The following is a 22,329-nucleotide window of genomic DNA, read 5'->3' on the forward strand; positions in this document are numbered from 1 at the left end:
ATATCAGGGGCTGGGGATAATGTCAGGATACTGATATTTTCATCAACTTCTGGAGTAAGTATATGTTGTTCCAAGTTTTAATCCAGCAATTTCTTTTGTAAGAACTCAATCTATGGAAATAGATGAAATGCAAAGAGTTTTATAAAAGGATATTCTTTAAAATAAATTGTGCTACACTTATCTGATACAATATTATGTACCATAAAGACCACGTGTTTGAAAAATATTTTTTAAAATGGGGAACATGTTCACAATATGAATCTGATAAAGACAGAATGCAAGATTCCTTCTATGGTTTGCACTAGTTTTATCTCTGTGCCCAGGAGAAGGATTGGTATTCAATTTTGAGCTCTTCTTATTACTTATTTCTTAAATAGGTACCAAATATTTTTTGAAAGAACAAATGGAAAGCATAATTAGAGATCTGAATTAACCACTCAAAGACTTACTTTTAGGTATTTACATTAAATTCTTCTTCACTAATGTATTTATCATTATGGGTCTTACCCCATTTTAAATTCATTCAAAACATGTTGTCATAACGGACAATCTTATCTGAGTTATCCTCAGTGATTTTAGCTGTGGGGGACTCGTGGCGTGGTCTCTTCTGCCTTCTGGGCTGCAAAAACAGGGTCAACATTTGCCTTCTGGTTCTTTCTGTTTAGAGAAAGAAAGGTGAGCTCTCCAAGACCGAAAGCCCTACGTTACATTTTATTAATTTAACTTGGCATTTGCAAACGAGGAAGAAGATCCTTTTCTGTGCCAGAATCGGTTGGCTCAGAATCCTAAACCTTTTCTTATGTGCCTGTCTCAGTCAACACTTGCCATACTAATGCGGTATAATACACAACCACCAAATCTCACTGGCATGCAGAAATAAGCATTTTCTTCCTTCCTTCCTTCTTACCTCCCTCTCCTTCCTTCCTTCAGATTTTATTTATTTATTTGAGAGAGAGAAAGTGCAAGAGAGCACAAATGGTGGGGAGAGGGATAGGGAGAGAAAAAGGGAGAAGGGATAGGGAGAGAAAAAGGGAGAAAACAGACTACCTGCTGAGTGGGGAGCCTGACATGGGCTCTATCCTAGGACCCCCAAATCATGACCTGAGCCAAAGGCAGACACTTAACCAACTGAGCCACCCAGGTGCCCCAACACTTAACTTCTTATACCTCTGCAGTTGGGTGGAACTCAGGTGATCTAGGTTAGGCTTGCCTGCACTTGGCTGGAGGCTTTGAGTTTGGTCTGGTTTTGCTCTATGTGTTTCTGGTCCTCCAGTATGCATGGTGTTGTCATGGAGGAAGAAAGGAAACAAAGGAGAAACCCAAGCACACAAGCACATTTCATGGCTCTCTCTTCTGACATCCCATTGGCTGTGGCAAGTCACATGTCCAACAGCAAGGGGAAGGCTCTTCCCATGGAGGTGGTCGTGTCGGGAGAGGGAGTGAATATTTGCAGAACCATAACATAATCTAGTAGAGAGATTCAGCGCTTTTTATCCCATGCTTTCTCCTCTGCTGCACTCAAACTTTCACCCTTTAGTTAAACTGAGAGGCACCAGGAATGGCATTATAAGTTGCGGTCCACCGTATTTACTCAACTTCTGTAAATTCTGGGTAAAACTATTCCTGGTTAATCATTAAATCTGAGGCACTTGTTGCATATTATGCACTTGGCTCATTTTAGAACCCCTCCTTTCTCATTCTAAATATTAAACTTCTGGCCATTGCCTTTCCAGACATTTTATACATCAAAAAGCATTCTTTCATAATGAATCCTTACCTCCATGTTCCTTAGCTCTCTGCTTATTTGCTTGTAACAGTGGCAAGCAAAACTCTCCTAGACAAAGCTCCCAAGAAATGAATAATAATGTGCTTTCGAGGGCTTAAAAGGAAGTGAGGAAAGAAAGTTGATCAGAGAAGTATTGATTGAACTGGTACTTCATAATGAAATGGAGCTCCTGTTTCTTTGGTCTTAATTTGAAGTTTTATACAGGGCATCTTTCATAGACAAATTATAAGCTTTTTGTGTTATTATGCAATTACATATATCTAGGGATTACTCTTTTCCTGCCGAACAGAATATGGTCCATAGAAAACTTGAATTGATTTGTTAAGTACTAGTATTATATAACATGACAGAATACTACCCTATCATGATAATCTATTATTTAATAACTGATCAACGTATGATCTGCTAGGTACTTACATGATGGTGCAAATATATGTATCTTCTCACTTAAATCCTCATAATAGCCCCTTGAGGTAGACATGATATCCCTCATTTTATAAATTAATGTAATATGTTATTTATTATTTTTAAAAATTTTTATTTATTTATTTGACAGAGAAAGAGCAAGTGCACAAGCAGGGGGAGCTGCAGGCAGAGTGAGAGGGAAAAGCAGGCTGCCTGTGGCAACCGGACACAGGGCATGATCCTAGGACCCTGGGATCATGATCTAAGCCAAAGGCAGATGCTTAACTAACTGAGCCACCCAGGCGCCCCAATGCAATAAGTTATTAAGAACAGAAATACAGTTACGCCTGGGTGGCTCAGTGGGTTAAAGCCTCTGCCTTTGGCTCAGGTCATGATCTCAGGGCTCTGGGATCGAGCCCCACATCGGGCTCTCTGCTCAGCGGGGAGCCTGCTTCCTCCTCTCTCTCTGCCCGCCTCTCTGCCTGCTTGTGATCTCTGTCTGTCAAATAAATAAATAAAATCTTAAAAAAAAAACAACAACAAAAGATGAGAAATACAGAGGTGCCTGGCTGGCTCAGTTAGTAGAGCGTGTGACTCTTGATCTCAGGGTCATGAATTTGAACTCCATGTTGGATGGAGAGCTTACTTAAAAAAATAAAATCTTAAAAACCGCCCAGAAACATAGATATGCCTCTCTAAATTTAAGGTAGGGAATAAGATAAAAAAGCAAGAAAAATAGAGAAGACTTAAAATCTCACGTGCCTGGCCACATAGGTTTTTTTGTTTTGTTTTGTTTTGTTTTCCTGAGAGTGAGTTTTTCAGTTTCATTATGAAGGTAGAGGCATTGTCAGCATTCAAATCATTGACATTGAGTCAGAAAAACTTATTGGAGGAGTTTATTATACTGATATTTCATCAAATGTAAGTTAAAGGGCTCCAAATTCAGTGACCTACTTTCTTATCCTGCCTTAGTTTATGTGATGTTTTGACTATGCTGCAGATTTCCAGCATGCATTATTGATTTTTTATCTCACTCTTACTTCTATTGGCAGGTTGTTTTAACAGAAAAAGAAAAGGTAGTGGGTTAAAAACTGGGTCTGTACCTCAGACTGCTCTGTAAGCATTTTCTGGGTTAGTTTGAAGTGGGCTTCCGAAGGCTGGGGTCTCCAAGTCTCCGGCTCTAACAGAGCTTTTCATGTTTGGATATGACTTCTCTCATGAGTTGGTTTGAGGTATCTAAAGTATAATCAGTTAATTAAGCTCCAGCCCCACAGCTGGCATCCCACATTCTCTGATATGTCATTTTCAACAGGGGGCTGTTGACTAAAGGTTTTGCTCCTACTTAACACCCCACACATTTTATGAATTTTCAGGATTTGACATTGGTTTGAATGATTTCCACTGAAACAAATTGAGTTCCGACACTTACAAATAAATTGCTTTGTAGATTGTCTTTTCCCTTAGTTTCAGTATTTTTTTTTCATTGTCATTTAACTAAAATACCTTTGATCTTCTTGGTGTCATGATGAGTTCTTATTATTCCTAGCTTCAATAATCAGAAGCAAATGCACTGTGATTTCCTGCACTGTTGTGTGCACAAAGATAGACCCTACTAGTTGGATGCCCCCCAAAGAAATGCCCTTGGCTGCATCCTTTCTCCGGAGCATTATTCTGTCTATGCAAAGGATGAGTCTTGTTATAACATCTCTCAAAGTGATTGAACAAGCAATTTTTTTCTTTTCTCTGATGTACTGCTTGATATTCTGAATGCTGATGATGCTGTTCAAAGTATATTCAATCCATTCATTTCACTGAGCCCAAAGAAGTGTGATCATGTCCATAGAAAGGCTAAAGTTTAGTCGGAGATAGTGCCTTTCTTTTTTTCTTTCTTTTTTTTTAATTAAACAAATACCAGATCCAGTAATAGATATCTTATTTAGGTTTTACATTTATTTTATTTTTTTAAAGATTTTATTTATTTATTTGAGAGAGACATAATACAAGCAGGGGGAGTGGGAGAGGGAGAAGCAGGCTTCCCACTGAGCAGGGACCCCGATGTGAGCCTCGATCCCAGGACCCTGGGATCATGACCTGAGCCGAAGGCAGCTGCTTAATGGGTGAGCCACCTAGGTGTCCCTATTTTTTTTTTAAGACTTTATTCATTTATTTGACACAGAGAGAGAGAGCACAAACAGGGGGAGCAGCAGGCAGAGGGAGAAACCGTCTTACTGAGCAGGGAGCCCTGCATGGGCTTTATCCCAGGACCCTGGGATCATGACCCGAGCTGAATCAGATGCCTAATTACTGAGCCACCCAGGTTCCCACACTTATTTCTGACTTATAAATTTTAGTTGTTGGTGGTGGTACCTTGAAAGACTGCCTGCTACTCATTTTTAAGGATTCTACAAATATGGAGAGAAGAAATGATGGGAAAAGGAAAGGGGTTTCTTTTCATTTCAGATCTATGCAGATGCCTTTTTTCCAGACCTCCTTGTTTCAGATTTTCTAATTTTGTTCCTTCTAGGCCCTCAACCAACCATCCAAACCATTTCCACAGTCTGTATTTATTCTTACTTTGGGCTGTTCTCTTTCCACACAAAGTAGATGATTTCAGTTAATAATGATAGAACAGTAGAAGCATGTAAAAATACTTTGTACAAATCTAGTGGCATAAATTTAAAAAATTGGCTGAATAGGTAATTCTCTTGAAAATATGTACGTACATCAAGGTTTGACTTGTAGAGAAGTAGTAAATGTAGGAAGATCAGTAACTATGGAAGCCACTAAAGAATTTGAGGGAGAATTAACTCCAACACTCACAGGGCTCAATAACTTTAGAAAGGAGTTTCTTCGAACTTTTGAGAATCAGATAAGTCTCAGACTATGTAACTTCAGAAAAAGTGCTGCTCCTGCACTTTGCATTTTTTTTTTTTTTTTGGGTAATACTGATTGACATTCCAGCACTGATATATATAACCCATGCCTTCTGCAGGGATAATGAGTAAAGACTCCAGGCCTGGGAGAGAGCTTGGGGTCCAATGTGAGTCCTTGGTTGCGATGGCTGAAGCATAAAAAGGAAGAAGTAGTTTCCATAAATGGTGCAAATCCCAAATATCAACGGCTTACATTGTACATGTAGGACCATCCTCAGAAGATACTATCCATTAGCCTTCCAGTGTTTGCTTCTCCAACACCCAATACATGTCTAAGTTTCCTCGTTCTGTTTATTCCTTGATTACCCATTGTGTGCCACCATCGCTCCCTAGAGGTGTACTTGAGGGTGGGGAATGTGTCTTACTGTTCTTGACATCACTAGTGCTTATACAGTGCCTGCCAGTGAGAAGTCCTCAGTACATGTTCATTGAGCGAGTGAATAAATGGGTGAGTGAATGAATGGGTGAACGGAAAGGTACTCTGTTCGCTTTATGAAGCTAGCAGAAACCTTGATGTTGAAATAGAACTGAAAAGAAAGTTATTGACTTTGATCACTTGTGACTATGTATGCAGAATCCTAAATGAAATTCTAGCAAACCAAATTCAACAGTACATTAAAAGAATCACTCAGTATGGCCAAAGAAGGTTTATCCTGAAACCGCAAGGATAGTTTCCTATTAAGAAAACTATTGCAGGTGCTATGGGAATGTAAAGTGTTACAGCCATTTTGGAAAGCAATCTAGCAGTATCTATTAAGGTTGAAAATACATATGTCTTTCGAGCCAGATAGTCTGCTCCTGGGAATCCATCCCAACAGAAGTGAATGCAAACCAGGATACATGTACCAAAATGTTTACTGGAGCAGGATTGAGAATGGCAAAAAAGTGGAAACCAAGCTAATGCCCATAGAGGTGAAGAGCCGAGTCTGTGATGACTCAGCCACACGGTGGTGTGCTAAACCACCCTGAAAGAGAGTGAATTAGAGATACTCCACATGATCCCCCAAAGTATTACTGAGTGATTAAAAAGCAAGGTGCATACAAGCATATATAAGATCACATTTGGCTAAAAAATAAAAGCAAAACCTAAAAAGCAAGACAAAAGGAGACAAACAAATCCCTGTGTCTGTCTATTTACTGGTTGAGGAGGTGTGGATGGTATTACTTTCTTTGACTGAGATTTCTTTCTTTGTAAAATTAGGTTATTCATAGGGTACATCTCGTAGGGGTTTTGTGAAGATTAAATGAGTTAATATATATAGGACGCCTGGTACATAGAATGTGTCTGAGAACTATTAGCTGTTATGCCAGAAGACTTGAACTGAATATGTAGAATTCAAAGGAAAATGTGGATGAACACACACTAAATTGTTAACCTGGTTGCTTTATGGGTCGATGAGGGGTTGATATGGGTAGAAGAGAGAAGGAAGGTCCCAATAAATAAGTAAAAGAAAAAAAAAATTTCACGCTGATGTGTTTATTTAAAATGATGGCACATGGGGCTATGTATAAAGAAATAAAATTAAAATACTTGTAAAGGGAGTCATTTATTAATAAGTATATCAAATCAGTAGGCATAATAAGAAAAAAAATGCTACAAAATAATATATGCCCAAAGGGCATTTACTATGATTTAGTTCCATCCCTCCTTAAATGTGTCTTAGAAAATTTTGAAAGCTGTTTACTTAAAGATATAAAGGATAATCGGTTGCCTGGGTGGCTCAGTTGGTTGAGTGACTGCCTTCGGCTCAGGTCATGATCCCAGAGTCTCAGGATGGAGTCCCGCATCGGGCTCCCAGCTCCACGGGGAGTCTGCTTCTCCCTCTGACCTTCTCTCCTCTCATGCTCTCTCTCACTCTCTCAAATGGATAAATAAAATCTTAAAAAAATATATAAAGGATAAACATATTAAGCACTAGCTATTGTTACCTCTGATGGCAAAACTTTAGAACAGGGTTTTCTCGGAGTGTACTAATTCCACAGGTGGAAGAAAGGATTCCGTAGGGCAATGATTCGGGAACGTGCTGCTCACAGGTAGCCCACAGTTGAGAATAGGAGCATGGCAAAGGTCTAAGACTTTTTGACCATTTAGTTCTAGGTATAATGCCTCTTCTCGGGAGGAACCTTCCCTGGCTGTGTTAGTGCAAGGACCTGCCTGGCCTACTGTTCTCTGTTTACCCCCTCCTTAAGCTGTAAACCATTAAGAGAACGTCATCGCGATGCAGTAAAACTCTGAAGAATTTTCTCCTTGTGTTCCAGCTTTTGTCCAGACCATAACTCCATTGATTCAATCAGTGCAAAAGTTTTTCTTCTTAAGGAATTTTCGAAGAAGTTTGTCCTTAAAAAATCAATTTCTGTGGACACTGCCGCTGAGAGTCATGATTATGTAATTTCAGCTGTATGGATTGCTTGTTGAGAAGTATTGGCTCACAGTGGAATTCTGTGCCTCGGTTTTTCATACTTGCAAAAAACAGGCAGTTATTCTCACATCTCCTCTTGCCTCGAAGTGTTTGGTGCACCATAGAATGCATTTTTTTTTTTTAAAAGATTTTATTTATTTATTTGACAGAGAGAAATCACAAGTAAGCAGAGAGGCAGACAGAGAGAGAGGGAAGCAGGCTCCCTGCTGAGCAGAAAGCCCGATGTGGGGCTCGAACCCAGGACCTGGGACCATGACCTGAGCCGAAGGCAGCGGCTTAACCCACTGAGCCACCCAGGCGCCCCAATAGAATGCATTTTTATGAAGTCCTTTGAGTTTCCCGGATGGGGCGAGTTTGACATTGGCGAGGCAGCGTTTTGATGGCTATCAATGTCCAGAGGCCCCTTTTCTTTCTCACGGTTAAATTTCCAAAGCTATGAGGGTGGCCAAACAGCTAAGTTATTTCTTATCTTTCTTAGTGCTCCATGTGAAGATCTGTTTAAACGGGTACCTTTTCTTTTTCTTTTCTCTTTTTTGCTGGGTGGGTGTTTGGGAGAGGTTTTCAGAACTGAAAGAATTTCGTTATTTTTTTCTTCTTGTGATCACAGAATAACTGCACTAAGCCTTCATGCTTGGGCAGAACTCTAGCGTAGATCAAATGTATGTTTGCCCCTAATTAGCTGGGCTGAATTTCTGTGTTGTACCGCAGCGATGATAACCACAGTAAGATTTTCTGATTGTGGGCATTTCTACCAGCTACCCTTAGATCAAAATCTCTGTTTGCCCCGAACTGATAAAAACAGATCGGCTCTTTAACCATTTAATATACTTCTTTCTTCTCCAGGTCCTCATGAACATGGAAGACATAAAAATCCGTGAAATGCAGATTTTTGACTACAGGAAAAAAATCGCTGAATCAGAGACTAAGTTAAAACAACAACAGAACCTGTATGAAGCCGTGAGGTCAGACAGGAATCTGTATAGCAAAAATCTGGTTGAGGCTCAGGTAAAGAATGTATTTGGTCTTTACATTTTGACTCCTCCCCCCTTCTGGGTTTAAAGCAGTTTCTGTTTTCCTAATGGCAGAATTGAGAACAGGGCAAACCAGAAATCTCATGGAATTCACCTGAAAAGAGAAGATCAGTTTGTGCTGAACTATCAGCTTGTTTGAAGTGGAAATGACACAGCTTGATGGGATGTGAAGATCATGGTCCTGCTTTTAATTATTATGTAGAATTGTAGAATTGCCATTCTCCTGTTTCTAATTTTTAGAACTGCTAATAGCGACTGTGACTCAGAGGGGAGCAGCACGTTCTTGTCATTTAATTGCAGATCTTTGCTTTGTGACCTTTTAGTTATAATGTTTGTTGTGGGGCCAATTCCTCCCTTGTAAAACAAGGAATAAAGCATGTGTGTTGTATATGCAAGTTTGTTGTATGTATTGTGTGTATATGGTGTGTTTGTTGTATGTGTTGTCTGTGCCACGTGTGTTGTGTTGTATGTGTTGTGGGTCACGTGTGCTGCATATGTTGTATGTGTCATGTGTTTGTTATATGTATGCATCACGTGTTGTGCACATGTGCTGTGTGTATTATATGTGTTATATGCATGTATTGTGTTGTATGTGTGTGGTATTGCATGTGTTGCACGTGGCATGAGTATTGCATGTGTTGTACATCGTACGTGTGTCGTATGTATGTCACGCGTGTTGTATGTGCTGTATATATGTATTGTGTGTTTTGTATGTGTGTTGTGTGTGTGGCATAGTCATTTTGCATACTTTTTGAATATTGCATGAGAATATTTTGAGAGTTAAGGTTAGGAAGGACTTGGAGGTTGATGGGCACAAGAGACAAAGGAATAACCCAGTGGTAATTGTTCAGGAGACCACTGTTTGGAGAAAGCCTCCCTTAAAAGCTCTTGAATATGGATGGAACTTCTATACAGATGGTGTTGTCTATTTAATTCACTTTCAAACATTTCTCCTTTCATTTTATTAGGATGAAATAACAGAAATGAAGAGAAAATTGAAGATTATGACCCATCAGGTAGATCAGCTGAAAGAAGAAATCTCAGCCAAAGAGTCAGCCCTTGTGAAGCTGCACCTGGAACAGCAGCGGATAGAAAAGGAGAAGGAAACTCTGAAGGTATAGAATTGGCAATAAAAATGGTGGTGGCAGGAGTCTGTCTGTTTGCCCCCCTGCCCCCCCGCTCCTGAGGCAGGCTCTGTGCTCACTGAAGGAACAAGGGGCGGGGAGAACAACAGAGAAACCATAGGAGGAGCCACACCCCCTCCAGGGCAGGTCTCCTTCTGGGCAGTGCTCCCAGGTAGAAGCGGGGCGGGGGGGGGGGGGAAGGCCTGTGGAGACACATAAGCAGCTAGTTCACCAGCTGCTGTCATCCCATCAGCAGAAGAGAACCAAGCACGTTGGCAGTGCCCAAGAAGTCCTGGGGCTTGCCGGATTGCCACGGTCCTTTTGCATTTATAACTTGCATCCAACACTCATGCCCAACCCCCCCAAACTCCTCCCTGGGCCTTCCACAAGGTGCTGCTGGCAAGACCTTTTGTCCCGCTGCCCCTAATAGGTGTTTGCTTTATGTGCACCTGACTTTTCTGCCTGCACTCGCCTTAGCCCCTCCTCCAGGGAATCACCTCTGTCTTCCTGTGTATTCCTAAGACATACCCTTTTAAATTTACGAACTTGGCACATCATATGTCTACTAATATAAAGACCTTTTCCAAGAATACATACCAAATAATTATACCATTTCAAATCCTCGAATGAAATATGTTTTATTATACACATTCACTAAACCTGAAGTATTTTTCTTTTCCTATCCAAGTCAATAGATTTCCCTTTTAATCCATTTGACCAAGGAGTTAAAAAGGAACTAAGGGTATGCAAGTATCACTTTCACTTGGGAAATGTATATGCAGAATAGTCATGGGTGTTTATGAGCCACTTGGAGGAAGTCTCTATAGCAAATCAGAGACTGGGTGTCTTGGTTTCTGCATTTTAGTTTTCAAAGATTTTCAAAGATAGTTCCTGTCTTAAAAGTGTGTAGCTGGTGTTGGACAGCTTTAAAGCCAAATTTCCTTGATTCCAAGATGCCATAGATTGAAATATGCACTCGCAATTTCATAATAGGTTTTGTCAACTTAATGATAGGTCTTCATGGAAATAAAACTACTACATGAAATCAAGGCACATTTGGTTTGAGAAAGATTAAAATATAATAAAATGTCTGTACAGAAAGGATATGATAATTGATATTTACCTGAGACTTTCATCTCCCCACTCTAGCTTATGATAAAAAACAAATTAAAAATTGTGCATTAAAATTCATTTCCATATAAAGAAATATAAATACATAATTTTATTTATTTTTATTTTTATTTTTTTAAAGATTTTATTTATTTATTTGACAGAGAGAAATCACAAGTAGGCAGAGAGGCAGGCAGAGAGAGAGGAGGAAGCAGGCTCCCTGCTGAGCAGAAAGCCCGATGTGGGGCTCGAACCCAGGACCTGGGATCATGACCTGAGCCGAAGGCAGCGGCTTAACCCACTGAGCCACCCAGGCGCCCCATAAATACATAATTTTAAATTAGAAAATATCCTGCATCTTTGCCCCTGTTTTCCTTGTTTGAAAGAATAATTTTGTAGATGATAGCAAAGCCTGTAGTGGGATGAGTTTATTTATGATTGAATGAATCTGAAGAATCTTATTATAAACATTGCTTCACCATGGGCCGCATGGACCCATGTTAGCAAGGCTTCAGTACAACTCTATTTGGTCATCTCTTTCTTTTTATAGGATGACGTCGATCTTCATCTCTTGCTTTCCTGACTAATGTTCTTTTCAAAAGATTGTTACCCCATAATGGGGTCCAAGGTAGAACTACCCACCTTCTTCAAAATTCTGCTTTAGAAAAAGCAATGTCCTAGGCAAAAGATCAGTTATTCCTAACTCCCTAGAGTTTGACTTTGGTTAATATTTGTTTCAATTATGCCTTCCATCATCATGCATATATAGCTCCAAAGAAGCATCAAAATAAAAGAAAATAAAGGGCAATAGGGCTCTGTTTTTTGGTCCGGGACCAGTAGAACTGGCAGCAGGTGAACATGGAAGATGAGTTTAAAGGGCTTCTGCCCTAGAGAGCTTGCTCTAAGTGGGGAATCCTAGGTCTGGAGAGCTTGGAACTATCGATTATAGAAAGATGATTGCTTTGGAATTACTGTGAAACCAGGATGACTTTTTCCCTCAGCATTTCCCATAGAGGTAAGAATGAGGAACAGAGAAAGGATGCCTGCTTGATTTATTATTTGAGGTTATCCAAGGGTGACTTGTAATGGTGCTACGACTGGATAATTTTGGCCTATCATGAAGCTTGTCTGACATTCTTTAGAAAAATATGACAGCTCAAATGTTGAGTTTCAGCCTCTTGACTTTTTTAGCCTCATATTTGAATCACAATTCGCACAGATCTCTGGATATCATGCATCTGAAGTTCACAAACCAAAACCCAGGAGGGAAGGGCAGATTTTCTAGTAACCTTGCTCCAAGAGACATTTAGCTTATTATTGTTGTGTTCTACAAAGCTCTGTGGGCATGGAATGCCTCTGGAAGGGCAAGTCCCCTCCTGCGTGGCAGACCGTGGGACACCTTTAGACAGGACCACCCAATTTACTACTTCTCCAAGATGACAAACTGTTGTCCTTAGTAGATCATCTTTGTCCTCATTCATTCCCCTCAGAAGAAACCTCTTGCTCCTTCCATGTTTCTTTTCCTCTCTCAGTTGCTACCAGGCTCTACTGACTCCTCAGTATTCTAGACATCGTCAGCACATTATGGTTATGACAGAATGTCAATAGTCCTTGTAGATATTGCCGCATGTGCGTTCATCTGCCCATTCTGTCCCAGTCTTGTCTCATCAGCGCTGATGGAGCTGTCTCATTTGGAGTGTCCTAACAAGCCCCTGATTCTGCCTCATCACCTCCAAATCATCCCACATCACTGTGACAGCGCTTTGATTCCTGGTGAATAATTCAGTGGCAGATTCTCTCTGTCCAGAGCCCGGTATCACATTAGCACCTGGCTTCAGGGCACCTTATCCATTTCCTAGGATGACCTGGCTGGGAGCTGCCACAGAGAGAGAGGGGAAGCCCCATTATTCCCATGGCTGGAAAACTTCGGGTGGTCCTATTTGTTTTAGATGTAAACAGATGGTTTTTGTGACACCCAGTGAATGTCGGAATCATGTACGAATGGGTGAAACACCTCTGCGTATGGTTCTTTTTTTTTTTTTTAAAGGATTTTATTTATTTATTTGACAGACAGAGATCACAAGTAGGCAGAGAGGCAGGCAGAGAGAGAGAGGAGGAAGCAGGCTTCCTGGTGAGCAGAGAGCCCGATGTGGGGCTTGATCCCAGGACCCTGGGATCATGACCCGAGCCGAAGGCAGAGGCTTTAACCCGCTGAGCCACCCAGGCACCCCTGCGTATGGTTCTTGAGTTGAGATGTGTATCTACAGCCATATTGGATGATAGATATTCCGTAAACCCCATCACAAAGATAATTGTGGAGGCAGCGACTAAAGAGTGTGTCCTGTGAGTGTCTTACAACTTCATACCACCAGCAATGCTTTGAGAGATTAGGATACCTCAGGTCCCCTCTAGAACATTGTTTGATGGGCTTTTGGGCACACAGCAGTTACCATCTCTCCTGGGTGAGACAGCTCAGATTTAAGGCTGCTAAATGCATTAGACTCAAGGTATTTTGTTGATGTTAACATTTGCTGCCATAGTCTAATGCCACATCTTGTTTACAGCCCATAAATTTATGACATAAGGAGACCACTCAGAATTTTGATATATTATGGTAAACACACACACACACACAGCAATGCCAAACACGTGAATGGTTTTACATTTCAGACAGATACTTTTACACACCGTTGATTGCATTTTAATATAACGGGGGTTTCATTTTGTTCTGCTGATGGATTCTGATCAGCTCTTGGCACTTAGGAACAGGGAAGTGAATGTTGCACATCTGGGAAAATAAAAGTTTTATTAAAGAAAACATGAGCCACGCAGGTATTTTATGGCTGTCTTCACTGTCACCTTAACTGATGATAGAAAGAGAAAGGCTAGTTCTTTGCTCTCTTTCCCAATAGGCAATCCCACCAAGTGGTAAATACTAGACCAGATCTTTTCTCAGAAAGCCTTTCCTTTCACTTATCCCCAAACCAAAACATATTTTATGAGTGAACGAACCAAATGTCATAAAAGAATCCTTTGATTTCACAGTAGCCAGAGGCATTTAGTCTGTGACAATACACGTCTATTACTAGGCGTGCAGTATCTTCTACTATTTGGCCAAGATTGAGGTATGGAATTCATGGCTCTTGCTCTCCATGAGTCCAACACAACTCAAGTTGCATTGGGCACTTGCAAATAAGAGGTTTTCTATCATCTCGGTCAACTTTCTGGGTGGGTGGTGGTGGTGGGGGTGTCACAATACTTCCTTGAAGGAAAAATGTATTACTTTTTTTTTTTACTGTCATTTGCCAACTTGCAGGCCACTGAGAAGTTGGAGCCTTAAAATCATCTTGTCATCTCCCTTGTGTTTCCAGGCATGGGTGAAATCAGAGCTCTCTTCTCATTTGTTTCTTTTTCTGCTGACCTGGTCTGTGATAAAAACCTGTCCTTCCCATGTGGACATGGAACCTCTCAAAGACATACTCTTCTTCCCTTTAATGAGAATACTTCTGTGGCTCCTTCTTGCATACTCTGTACAGTGTGTGGCGTATAAAGCCCTTCCCTGTCTGGCTCAGTTTTACCTCCTGCTATTCCCTACCCCACACTCCAATAATCAGCCACATTGGATGCTCGGCTCTATGGTGAACATACTTTACAGTTTGCATGCTTGTCTGGTTAATGCCTTCCCCCAACACAAGCCTCTTCTCTTAGGAAGTATCTGTCAGTTGCCAAGGGTCTCGCTGTTTCTTCCCTCTAACCCCTAGGTAGGCAGGAATTAGAAACTCATCCCTGGGTACCCCTATGTCTTTTTTTCCCACAGTAAATACCATTTCCACATTGTAACGTGTTGGTTATATCTGCCATTTCTAATGGATGATGAATCTTTCAAGCCTTACTTTTTGTATTTTGCCTGAAACAATTGGGTGGTGCTAACCACCCCTGCTAGGAATCAAAAGATTCCACAGGCTTTGGAATCAAAAGATCTGGGTTGCAATCTAACCTCTGCTCCTTACTAGCTGTGTGACCTTGGGCAAGCGAATTTGGTTTTCTTTGTCTCCTACACATTGTATTTGTAAAATGGGATGAGAGTAACTATGCAAAATGCCTGGTGTGATGCCTGAGATACTGTAGGTCACAAACATACTCATGGGGTTGAAGTGAATGTGTCCTTGGATGCGAGGTATTTCCTGAGATACTGTAGGTCACAAACATACTCATGGGGTTGAAGTGAATGTGTCCTTCGATGAGAGGTATTTTCCTTCTGAAACTGACCAGTCCATGGCACCTCATCCCCATCACTCTTACAATTTCCATGTAACCTCAAAGCCTCAAGATCTGAGCTCTTCCAGGAAGCCTCCCTGACAACCATAGTCCTCTGACCTCCTGTAACATCAGTACTCTGTCTGTGTGCTAATAAAGATATTGAAAAATCACTGCCTAGAATTGTTAATATTCACATAATACTTGTATATCTTATCTTCTCATCTAGATTGGAGGCATCTGAGGAATAGAATCTATATATCTTTTTATATCATGACATCTCTTCTGTTCCATCAAGATAGACACTTGGTCGTTCTCTTTGTTAATTTAATCTTTTCTTGCAACAGGCTTTATCTTTATAGTTCATGTGCTGTTTGTGTTAGGATGATTACAGGAGGTAGTGCATACAAAGGCCCTCCCCTGTCCTCACCCCTACATCCTCCTCTGCACTATTCTATGTGAATTCTCACCTTGTTTAGCTGGGAAGAGAAGAGCTGCTGAATGCCGGTGAAGCCTCTGCTATCCGTATCTAGAAAAAGGATGGAAATCCCTCAAGGGCACAACTCATAGAATAAACATGATCACTGTGATGTACACTGTTGTTTCTTTACAGCACTATTGCAAGGCCTGTGTGTGTGCATGTGTGTGTGTGTGTGAAGCTGGTTTTGCTTGGGAAAGGGATCAAACCACGCTAAACGAAACATCAGGGGGTCAGTGTAAGAAGAACAACTGTGCATCTAAATCTGGGCCCGACGTCCAGGTCTGTATTGCCACAGAGCGAAATCTCTCTGTATCTTTCATTCTTTGTCAGGCCGAGCTGCAGAAGCTAAGACAACAAGCTCTGGAGACCAAACACTTCATTGAAAAGCAGGAAGCAGAAGAGAGAAAACTCCTGCGAATCATCGCTGAGGCTGATGGGGAGAGACTGAGACAGAAGAAGGAATTAGACCAGGTAGGAACCCCTCCTCACCAGACCTGCAGATCTCATCAGCAGACACAACTGTGTGCTTCCACTTTTCATGAATCCTCATTCTTTTTCTAGGCTTTGCATTCCATCTGTTGGAAGAACAGCAGTAGAAACCCATCTTCTATTGATTACTTATGAAATAGTCATTCATTATTCAAGTCATATTTATGAGCACTTACTATCCTTTAGGCACTGGGGATACCCTGGTCAACGGGAAAATAAGGTCCCTGTTCTCAGGGAACTTACATTCCAGTACAATATAATTGCTCACATGTAATTGCAATGAATAATTATATAATTCTGGAGTTAGAAACTCAAATGCATAATTAGGGGGTTAGAACTGAAATGCTTTCAGAGATTTGGCAGGTTGAAAAAAAAGAGAAATTGGCTAGTGTAAGACAGTAAGGACTGGTGGAAACGGGCAAGAGCTAGCCCACCATAAAGTCATTCAAAATCTAACATTTATAAAATAATGGGTTGGGAAAAAAACCAAACACCCAGAGGCCAAGAAGTGTGGGATGATGATGATGATGGATGATTTGTTGTACTCTTTCTCTTTCCGATGGGACTGCAAACACATGGGAGGAGCTGTGCTGAATGTCTAGTAGGATCTTTCCAGTGCCCTGCCCACTGGATGCCTAGTACACATACATGGACATTTGAGAGATCTTTGACAGGATGAAAGAGGCTGCCATAATGAAAATGAGACTTTTTGTTTCCCTAATGGCCATGCTTTTCCCTACCTCTCTAGGTCATCAGCGAAAGAGATATCCTCGGGTCTCAGCTTGTCCGGCGCAATGATGAGCTGGCTTTGCTCTATGAGAAGATCAAGATCCAACAGTCTGTGCTGAATAAAGGCGAGAGCCAGTACAACCAGAGGGTGGAGGACATGAGAATTCTCAAACTTGAGATTAAGAAACTTCGCAGAGAAAAGGGGATTCTTGCCAGGAGTGTGGCTAATGTCGATGAACTCAGGTAATAATAATAATAATGGTAACAGGCTAATGTCGATGAACTCAGAGGTGAGGGCACCGTGGTCTCGGGGGAGCTCCTGAAATGACCTTATATGTTCGTTGCTTGTTGGTTGTGGAAGGTCTATATCAGGTTGTATAAATCAATTTTCTCATATGTGAAATTATGAGCAAATAATGAGAACAACTTTTCCATAATTGAGAATCTACATTATGCCCTTTCTATGTCACCAAAAAAGTGAACTAGTTCGTCCTTAAGGGAATATAAGTGAGTGCAAAAAGATTTTTTTAGAAACGTATTCTGGCTTTTAAAAAGAAAATTGGGGCACCTGGGTGGCTCAGTGGGTTAAGCCCCTGCCTTTGGCTCAGATCATGGTCTCAGGGTCCTGGGATTGAGCCCCACACTGGGCTCTTGGCTCAGCAGGGAGTCTGCTTCCCTCTCTCTCTCTCTCTCTGCCTGCCTCTCTGCCTACTTGTGATCTCTCTCTGTCAAATAAATAAATAAAATCTTTTAAAAAATTAAAAAAAAAAATAAAACAAAGACATTTCAGGACAGATCACAGACACAAGCTAGATACAATTCAGAAAACCATTTCCCCCAACGAGCTTTTCAGAATTTCTTTAAGTAGGCAGCATGCAAGCGATCGAGCAGCAGTATTTAAATTTAATCCTGGTAACATTTGCACATCTTTTTCTTGGAATTACATACAGAATGAAAAGAAGGAAAAAATTTAATTTTATCACTATTTGAAAACTCTGTTTCCTTAGAAGGCGGCCAAATTTTATATCTCACTCTTGATTTATCTTCTGCAGCTTTTGCTTTAGCTTAGTGGGCCTTCTTCTGGCCTTAAATCTTGTATTATACAAGATCTACTTCCCCTTTGGGAGAACATCACCATGTTTTATGTAGGCAATTGCAGGAAACCAAATAAGAGGCCTGGTGTTGTCTCCGGAGCTGTCCTTATTCCCTGTGGACTTGTAGATGAACAGTATCCTTGACCACCTTGGGATAAGGACACGGGCCGCCTCTGCTTCTTAAATGAATTGAATTAGAAGATAGTGTTGATATTTAGTTGCAGCGATTATATTCAGGAATAGTAAGGGAAGTTGCCACCATCGAGGACGGATCAATACTTTTTTTTTTTTTTCTAGAGTTGCTTGTATTTCAGATGATGAAAGTAGAACACACTCACTGTAGAAAATGTGGCGAATGCGGAAAAAAACATAAAGGAGGGATTAAAAAATCACGCATAGAGTTTACTATCCAGAAATACCACCACTGACATTTCTAAGACAAACACGTTCATTCTAAGGAGCTATTGAGTGATCTCGAAGATCATCACCAAACTTGCCAGCCATGAGTTATTTCTATTATATACACAAAGGACCATATTCTATCCATTCCTAGTCAGTATCACTGGCTTGTGGATAACAACTTATATTTTTCTCTTCAATGGGAAGACAACTCACTGAAGATATTGGAGGCAAGCCAGCATGAATTCCAATCTCAGCCTTGCCACCCACAAGCTGTGTGACCTTGGGCAAATCTCTTAACTTATCTGAGCTTTGGACTTGTAACTAAACATCAAAACCAACACAATGTGCCTAGCACAGAGCCTAGAATAAAATAACCTGTCCATAACAGTAGCTAACACTCCCTCCCACCCTTCTCTTCTGACGACATTCTAGAAAATCGAAGTGTTAAAAATATGCTTTTAATTCTAAGCAGCTTGTGCTGAGCTCCCTGTTGAGTGAACATCATGCATTTAATTCTAATGGTTTGTCTTGCTAATGAGGGGAAGTTGTATTATTGGTTTAAATGAAGCAATTAAGTAAAAGAGATGGCTTGGTATTAGTAATCTGCACACCCACAACAGACGAGGACAGATATTAATATCCTTATTGCCCATGTCAACGTGAGTGTTTGCCTCTTCTCCGCCCCGCAACAAAGCGCCTTGTTCCATAGGGTGGCTGCCAGCTCCCAGGGTCCTATGAATGGCTGATGTGCAGGCCTATTAACTAGAGATTCCCGCAGATTGGAGCAGTAGGTCTGAGCCGGAGCTAGTTCTTCAGGACTTTTGCAGCCATCTGTGTAGTTAGTTGTGGACCATCAAATAAAATATCACAGCTAACTCTATCCTTCTCCATCCTGGCTGTGTGTTAGAATTATCAGGAGGACTTTACAACCTATGAAACCCAAGTAACATGCTTGACCAATGAAGGTTTCGGAATCCCTGCAGGGGTTGGGTCCAGGTGAAGGTGGGTTGTGCAGCTCCCCAGGTGACTCCAGTGCACAGTCAGGATGAAATTCACTACCCTGATCGGTGTCAGGTCATCACCGGAGCCTCAGTGTCCTGCAGTCAGGTGCCATATTTTGTGGTAGGACATAAAAGATAGATCGTTCTTTATGTAGAGATGTTTAGAAGCATTGAAGAGCATATTGAAATTCTCATAATTCACTTCCTTCCTGTTCTTCTTATATACTTGTAAACTCCTTGAGTATTCAGAATCATGATTCTGAAGCTCTGGTACTTTCATTAAAGCTAACACTGAGGTTTTGTGCCCTGCAGGGATTGGTAACATCTGTGTCTGGCTGGAGGCTGGTCTCTGTTCACAGAAGTCTCTCTAATGCCAACTTTTTATGTATAGTGTAGTGGGTCTATAGCCACATAAAGACATGATATCCAAATGGTGGAGAATTTCTTAATAAGACAAAGCTTGTCTTATTCAGGCAGGAGCTTTTCCACATGCAAAGAGAATTCTTAAAGGAGAGGACACGATGTCGAGCCCTGGAGGAGGAACTGGAGAACCCCATGAACGTGCACAGATGGAGAAAGCTTGAGGTAACACCTGGCAGAGCCTTCCTCTCCTCTCCAAATCTCTTCTCCTACCCCACACAATCTCCTACCTAAAGCACAGGAAGAAGCTCGGTTTTATTTAATGCTATGAAAATTGTCACCTAAAATGTAAGTCTGGATCAAATGTAAATTGGGTTGTTCCAGAACCAGATGGTTTACTTCGGTTTTGTTTAAAAAGTCTTAGACAAAATCCCTTCCATTTAAAGAAGACCCAGGTGAGTTGTGAGCTGGCATCACCAATTGAGATTTTTCCTGGTAGGTAGTTTTTGGTCAACCAGTACTCCTAACTCTACCTATTTCAGATTGTTGATTGCCTTCAGCCATCTTGGCTACCAGCAGCTATACCTTCTTTCAGCTTGTCTTTGTATTCTTTGCTGCAGGAAACAAGGCTCTTGTCAACTAGCCCTTTTTTTTGAAAGACTAGCATTGTGTTAGCCAAACCCTTTTTCTGAGGATCTGGGGACACAGCAAATGTCTCACTGGTAGCTGATGGACAACAACTCTCATATTTTATTTTAAGACTTCCTGATAGACGTTACCACCAGCCCTACAGATAACAGTTAACGATAAGCTCGCTTATTCAAGGAAAAGATGGCCCTCTCTCAGAGTTGTGGCCAGCCCTGTGGGTGCCAGGAGGGGCTTTGACGACACCACCAGTTAGGGTTTGGGGAGGGTGAAAGTATAGGACATAAGAAGGAGCCATCAGCCAAGTCAGTTTTTGGTTTTCATTTCTACTTTTTCCTCTTAATGAAGAAAGCATTAAGGATAATGCATTACAAATTGCTATGTAAACATGAGGCCTGCATTTTAACAATGTCCATTCTTGCAGAAGAATGTATGCCAGATCTAGTCCCAGCATGTGGATGTCAGTTGGCACTGCTTAGTATTTCTTAAGCAACGTCAAAGTCAGTGGAATGTTTTCTCCCCATGGTTTTGACCCTAATTTATTCCTCTTTGAAGGCCAAGAGTGGTGTCATTTACTAAACCAACAATAATATGGATGTGTCTGGGAAAGTAGAGCTGAAGACTTAAAATTCATTTACTGTCGTGTTAGTTTATTCCATGTGTTTTCAAGCAGATCTTTAAAGTTTCCAATTCCGTGTCAATTTCTATTTAAAAAATTAGAAAATATTGTGGAAGCAGATGAAAATATTTAGCTGCTAGATTAATTTAAAATGTCAGTACAGTTGAAAGCAGAACTTTGGCTCAAAGTCGAGAGGACAGATTATCAATTTATAACTGTAGCATTTGTTTGAATTGTACACAGATAGTTATTGAAGTTGCCTCAGAGCTTAACGGATTGATAACCCCGTTTGAGAGCTAAATGCCACGGTTGTGTTTTGCTGCCAATTATTAGCAGAAGTCCACATCCTAGAAACCTTCCCCATCATAGGCTATAATGAATCTTCTTGTTGTCAATTACCAAAGGAGAATCCTGAGTTTGAATAAATTAGGGAAGCCTGTCTCATTCATTCGGAAACAGAGGGCATAGGAGGAAAAGCCTCAGAGCATAGTAATGAAGAACGGCAGGCTTGAGAGCCAGGCATATCTGGGCCGAATCCAGCTCTGACTCTTACCAGTGTGGGTGGACGACTTATTCCTCAGAGCCTCAGTTGCCCTCTCTGTAAGAGGGGAAGACCAGTGCTGTCTCTTAGGACTGTCGTGGGCCTAAAACTTGATATTGTATGAAAAGCACTTAGCAGGGTGTTGGGACGGTGGCAGAGAATCAGGTATAATGCATAGTAGCTATCATGATTGTTATTATTAGTATTATCCTTGTTCCCCCTGGCAGAATACACCTGTTCATTTTCCATTTATTGGCCAACTAGAGCCAATAGATAAGACATTAGCCAAACTTCAGCCTTTTTTTGATGGCCATCGCAATCTGTTATGCCCTTTTATTTTTATTTTTATTTTGGTTTTAATTCTCTCTCTGTGGGGTCTGTAGGTTTGTGATACATTTCAATAAGAAAAGAACTATTTTACATAGAGACTTCAGTGCTTTGAACTGATGATATCTCAGCTGCTTTATTTTGTTCCCTCTGAACAGGCCAGTGACCCCAGTACCTTTGAGCTGATACAGAAGATCCACACCCTGCAGAAACGTCTCATCAGCAAGACGGAAGAGGTGGTTGAGAAAGAGCTTCTCCTGCAGGTAGCGTCTTTCTTTTTGGGACTCACTGAGCAAGCGTGTTTTCTGAGCATCACCATCTCTAGGTGCTTCTAGAATGAGCTCTTTGGCAGCGCTGCATGGCCCCATCTTTAACTGTAGATGGCAACAGTGACTCACACACAGAGAACAAACAACATGATTAATTGGTCTTTTATGCTGCCATCACTGATATTTCAAGAATTCTGGAAAATGAAGTTGAAGCCTAGACTTACTGCATTGGGTGATGTGAGCCTTCACCCCCCCCTCCACTTCTCTACAGTTTTATTTGTCAGATTCTTTTAAATACTTTTCTTT

General features: G+C 41.0%; 1 protein-coding gene across 4 annotated transcripts in view; it reads left to right on the forward strand.

Annotated features, from left to right (window-relative positions):
* The window catches only part of CFAP58 (cilia and flagella associated protein 58), a 129,126-nt gene that overhangs the window by 54,012 nt on the left and 52,785 nt on the right, over positions 1 to 22,329 (forward strand). For all 4 annotated transcript variants that reach the window (XM_047701944.1, XM_047701947.1, XM_047701946.1 and 1 more), the window contains 6 exons: positions 8,388 to 8,549; positions 9,544 to 9,690; positions 15,878 to 16,018; positions 16,785 to 17,008; positions 19,736 to 19,847; positions 21,913 to 22,017. In XM_047701944.1, the coding sequence (XP_047557900.1) occupies positions 8,388 to 8,549; positions 9,544 to 9,690; positions 15,878 to 16,018; positions 16,785 to 17,008; positions 19,736 to 19,847; positions 21,913 to 22,017 (891 nt within the window). The remainder of the gene's footprint in view (positions 1 to 8,387; positions 8,550 to 9,543; positions 9,691 to 15,877; positions 16,019 to 16,784; positions 17,009 to 19,735; positions 19,848 to 21,912; positions 22,018 to 22,329) is intronic.

The sequence above is a fragment of the Lutra lutra genome, chromosome 14, assembly GCF_902655055.1.
Source record: "Lutra lutra chromosome 14, mLutLut1.2, whole genome shotgun sequence".
Classification (NCBI taxonomy): domain Eukaryota; kingdom Metazoa; phylum Chordata; class Mammalia; order Carnivora; family Mustelidae; genus Lutra; species Lutra lutra.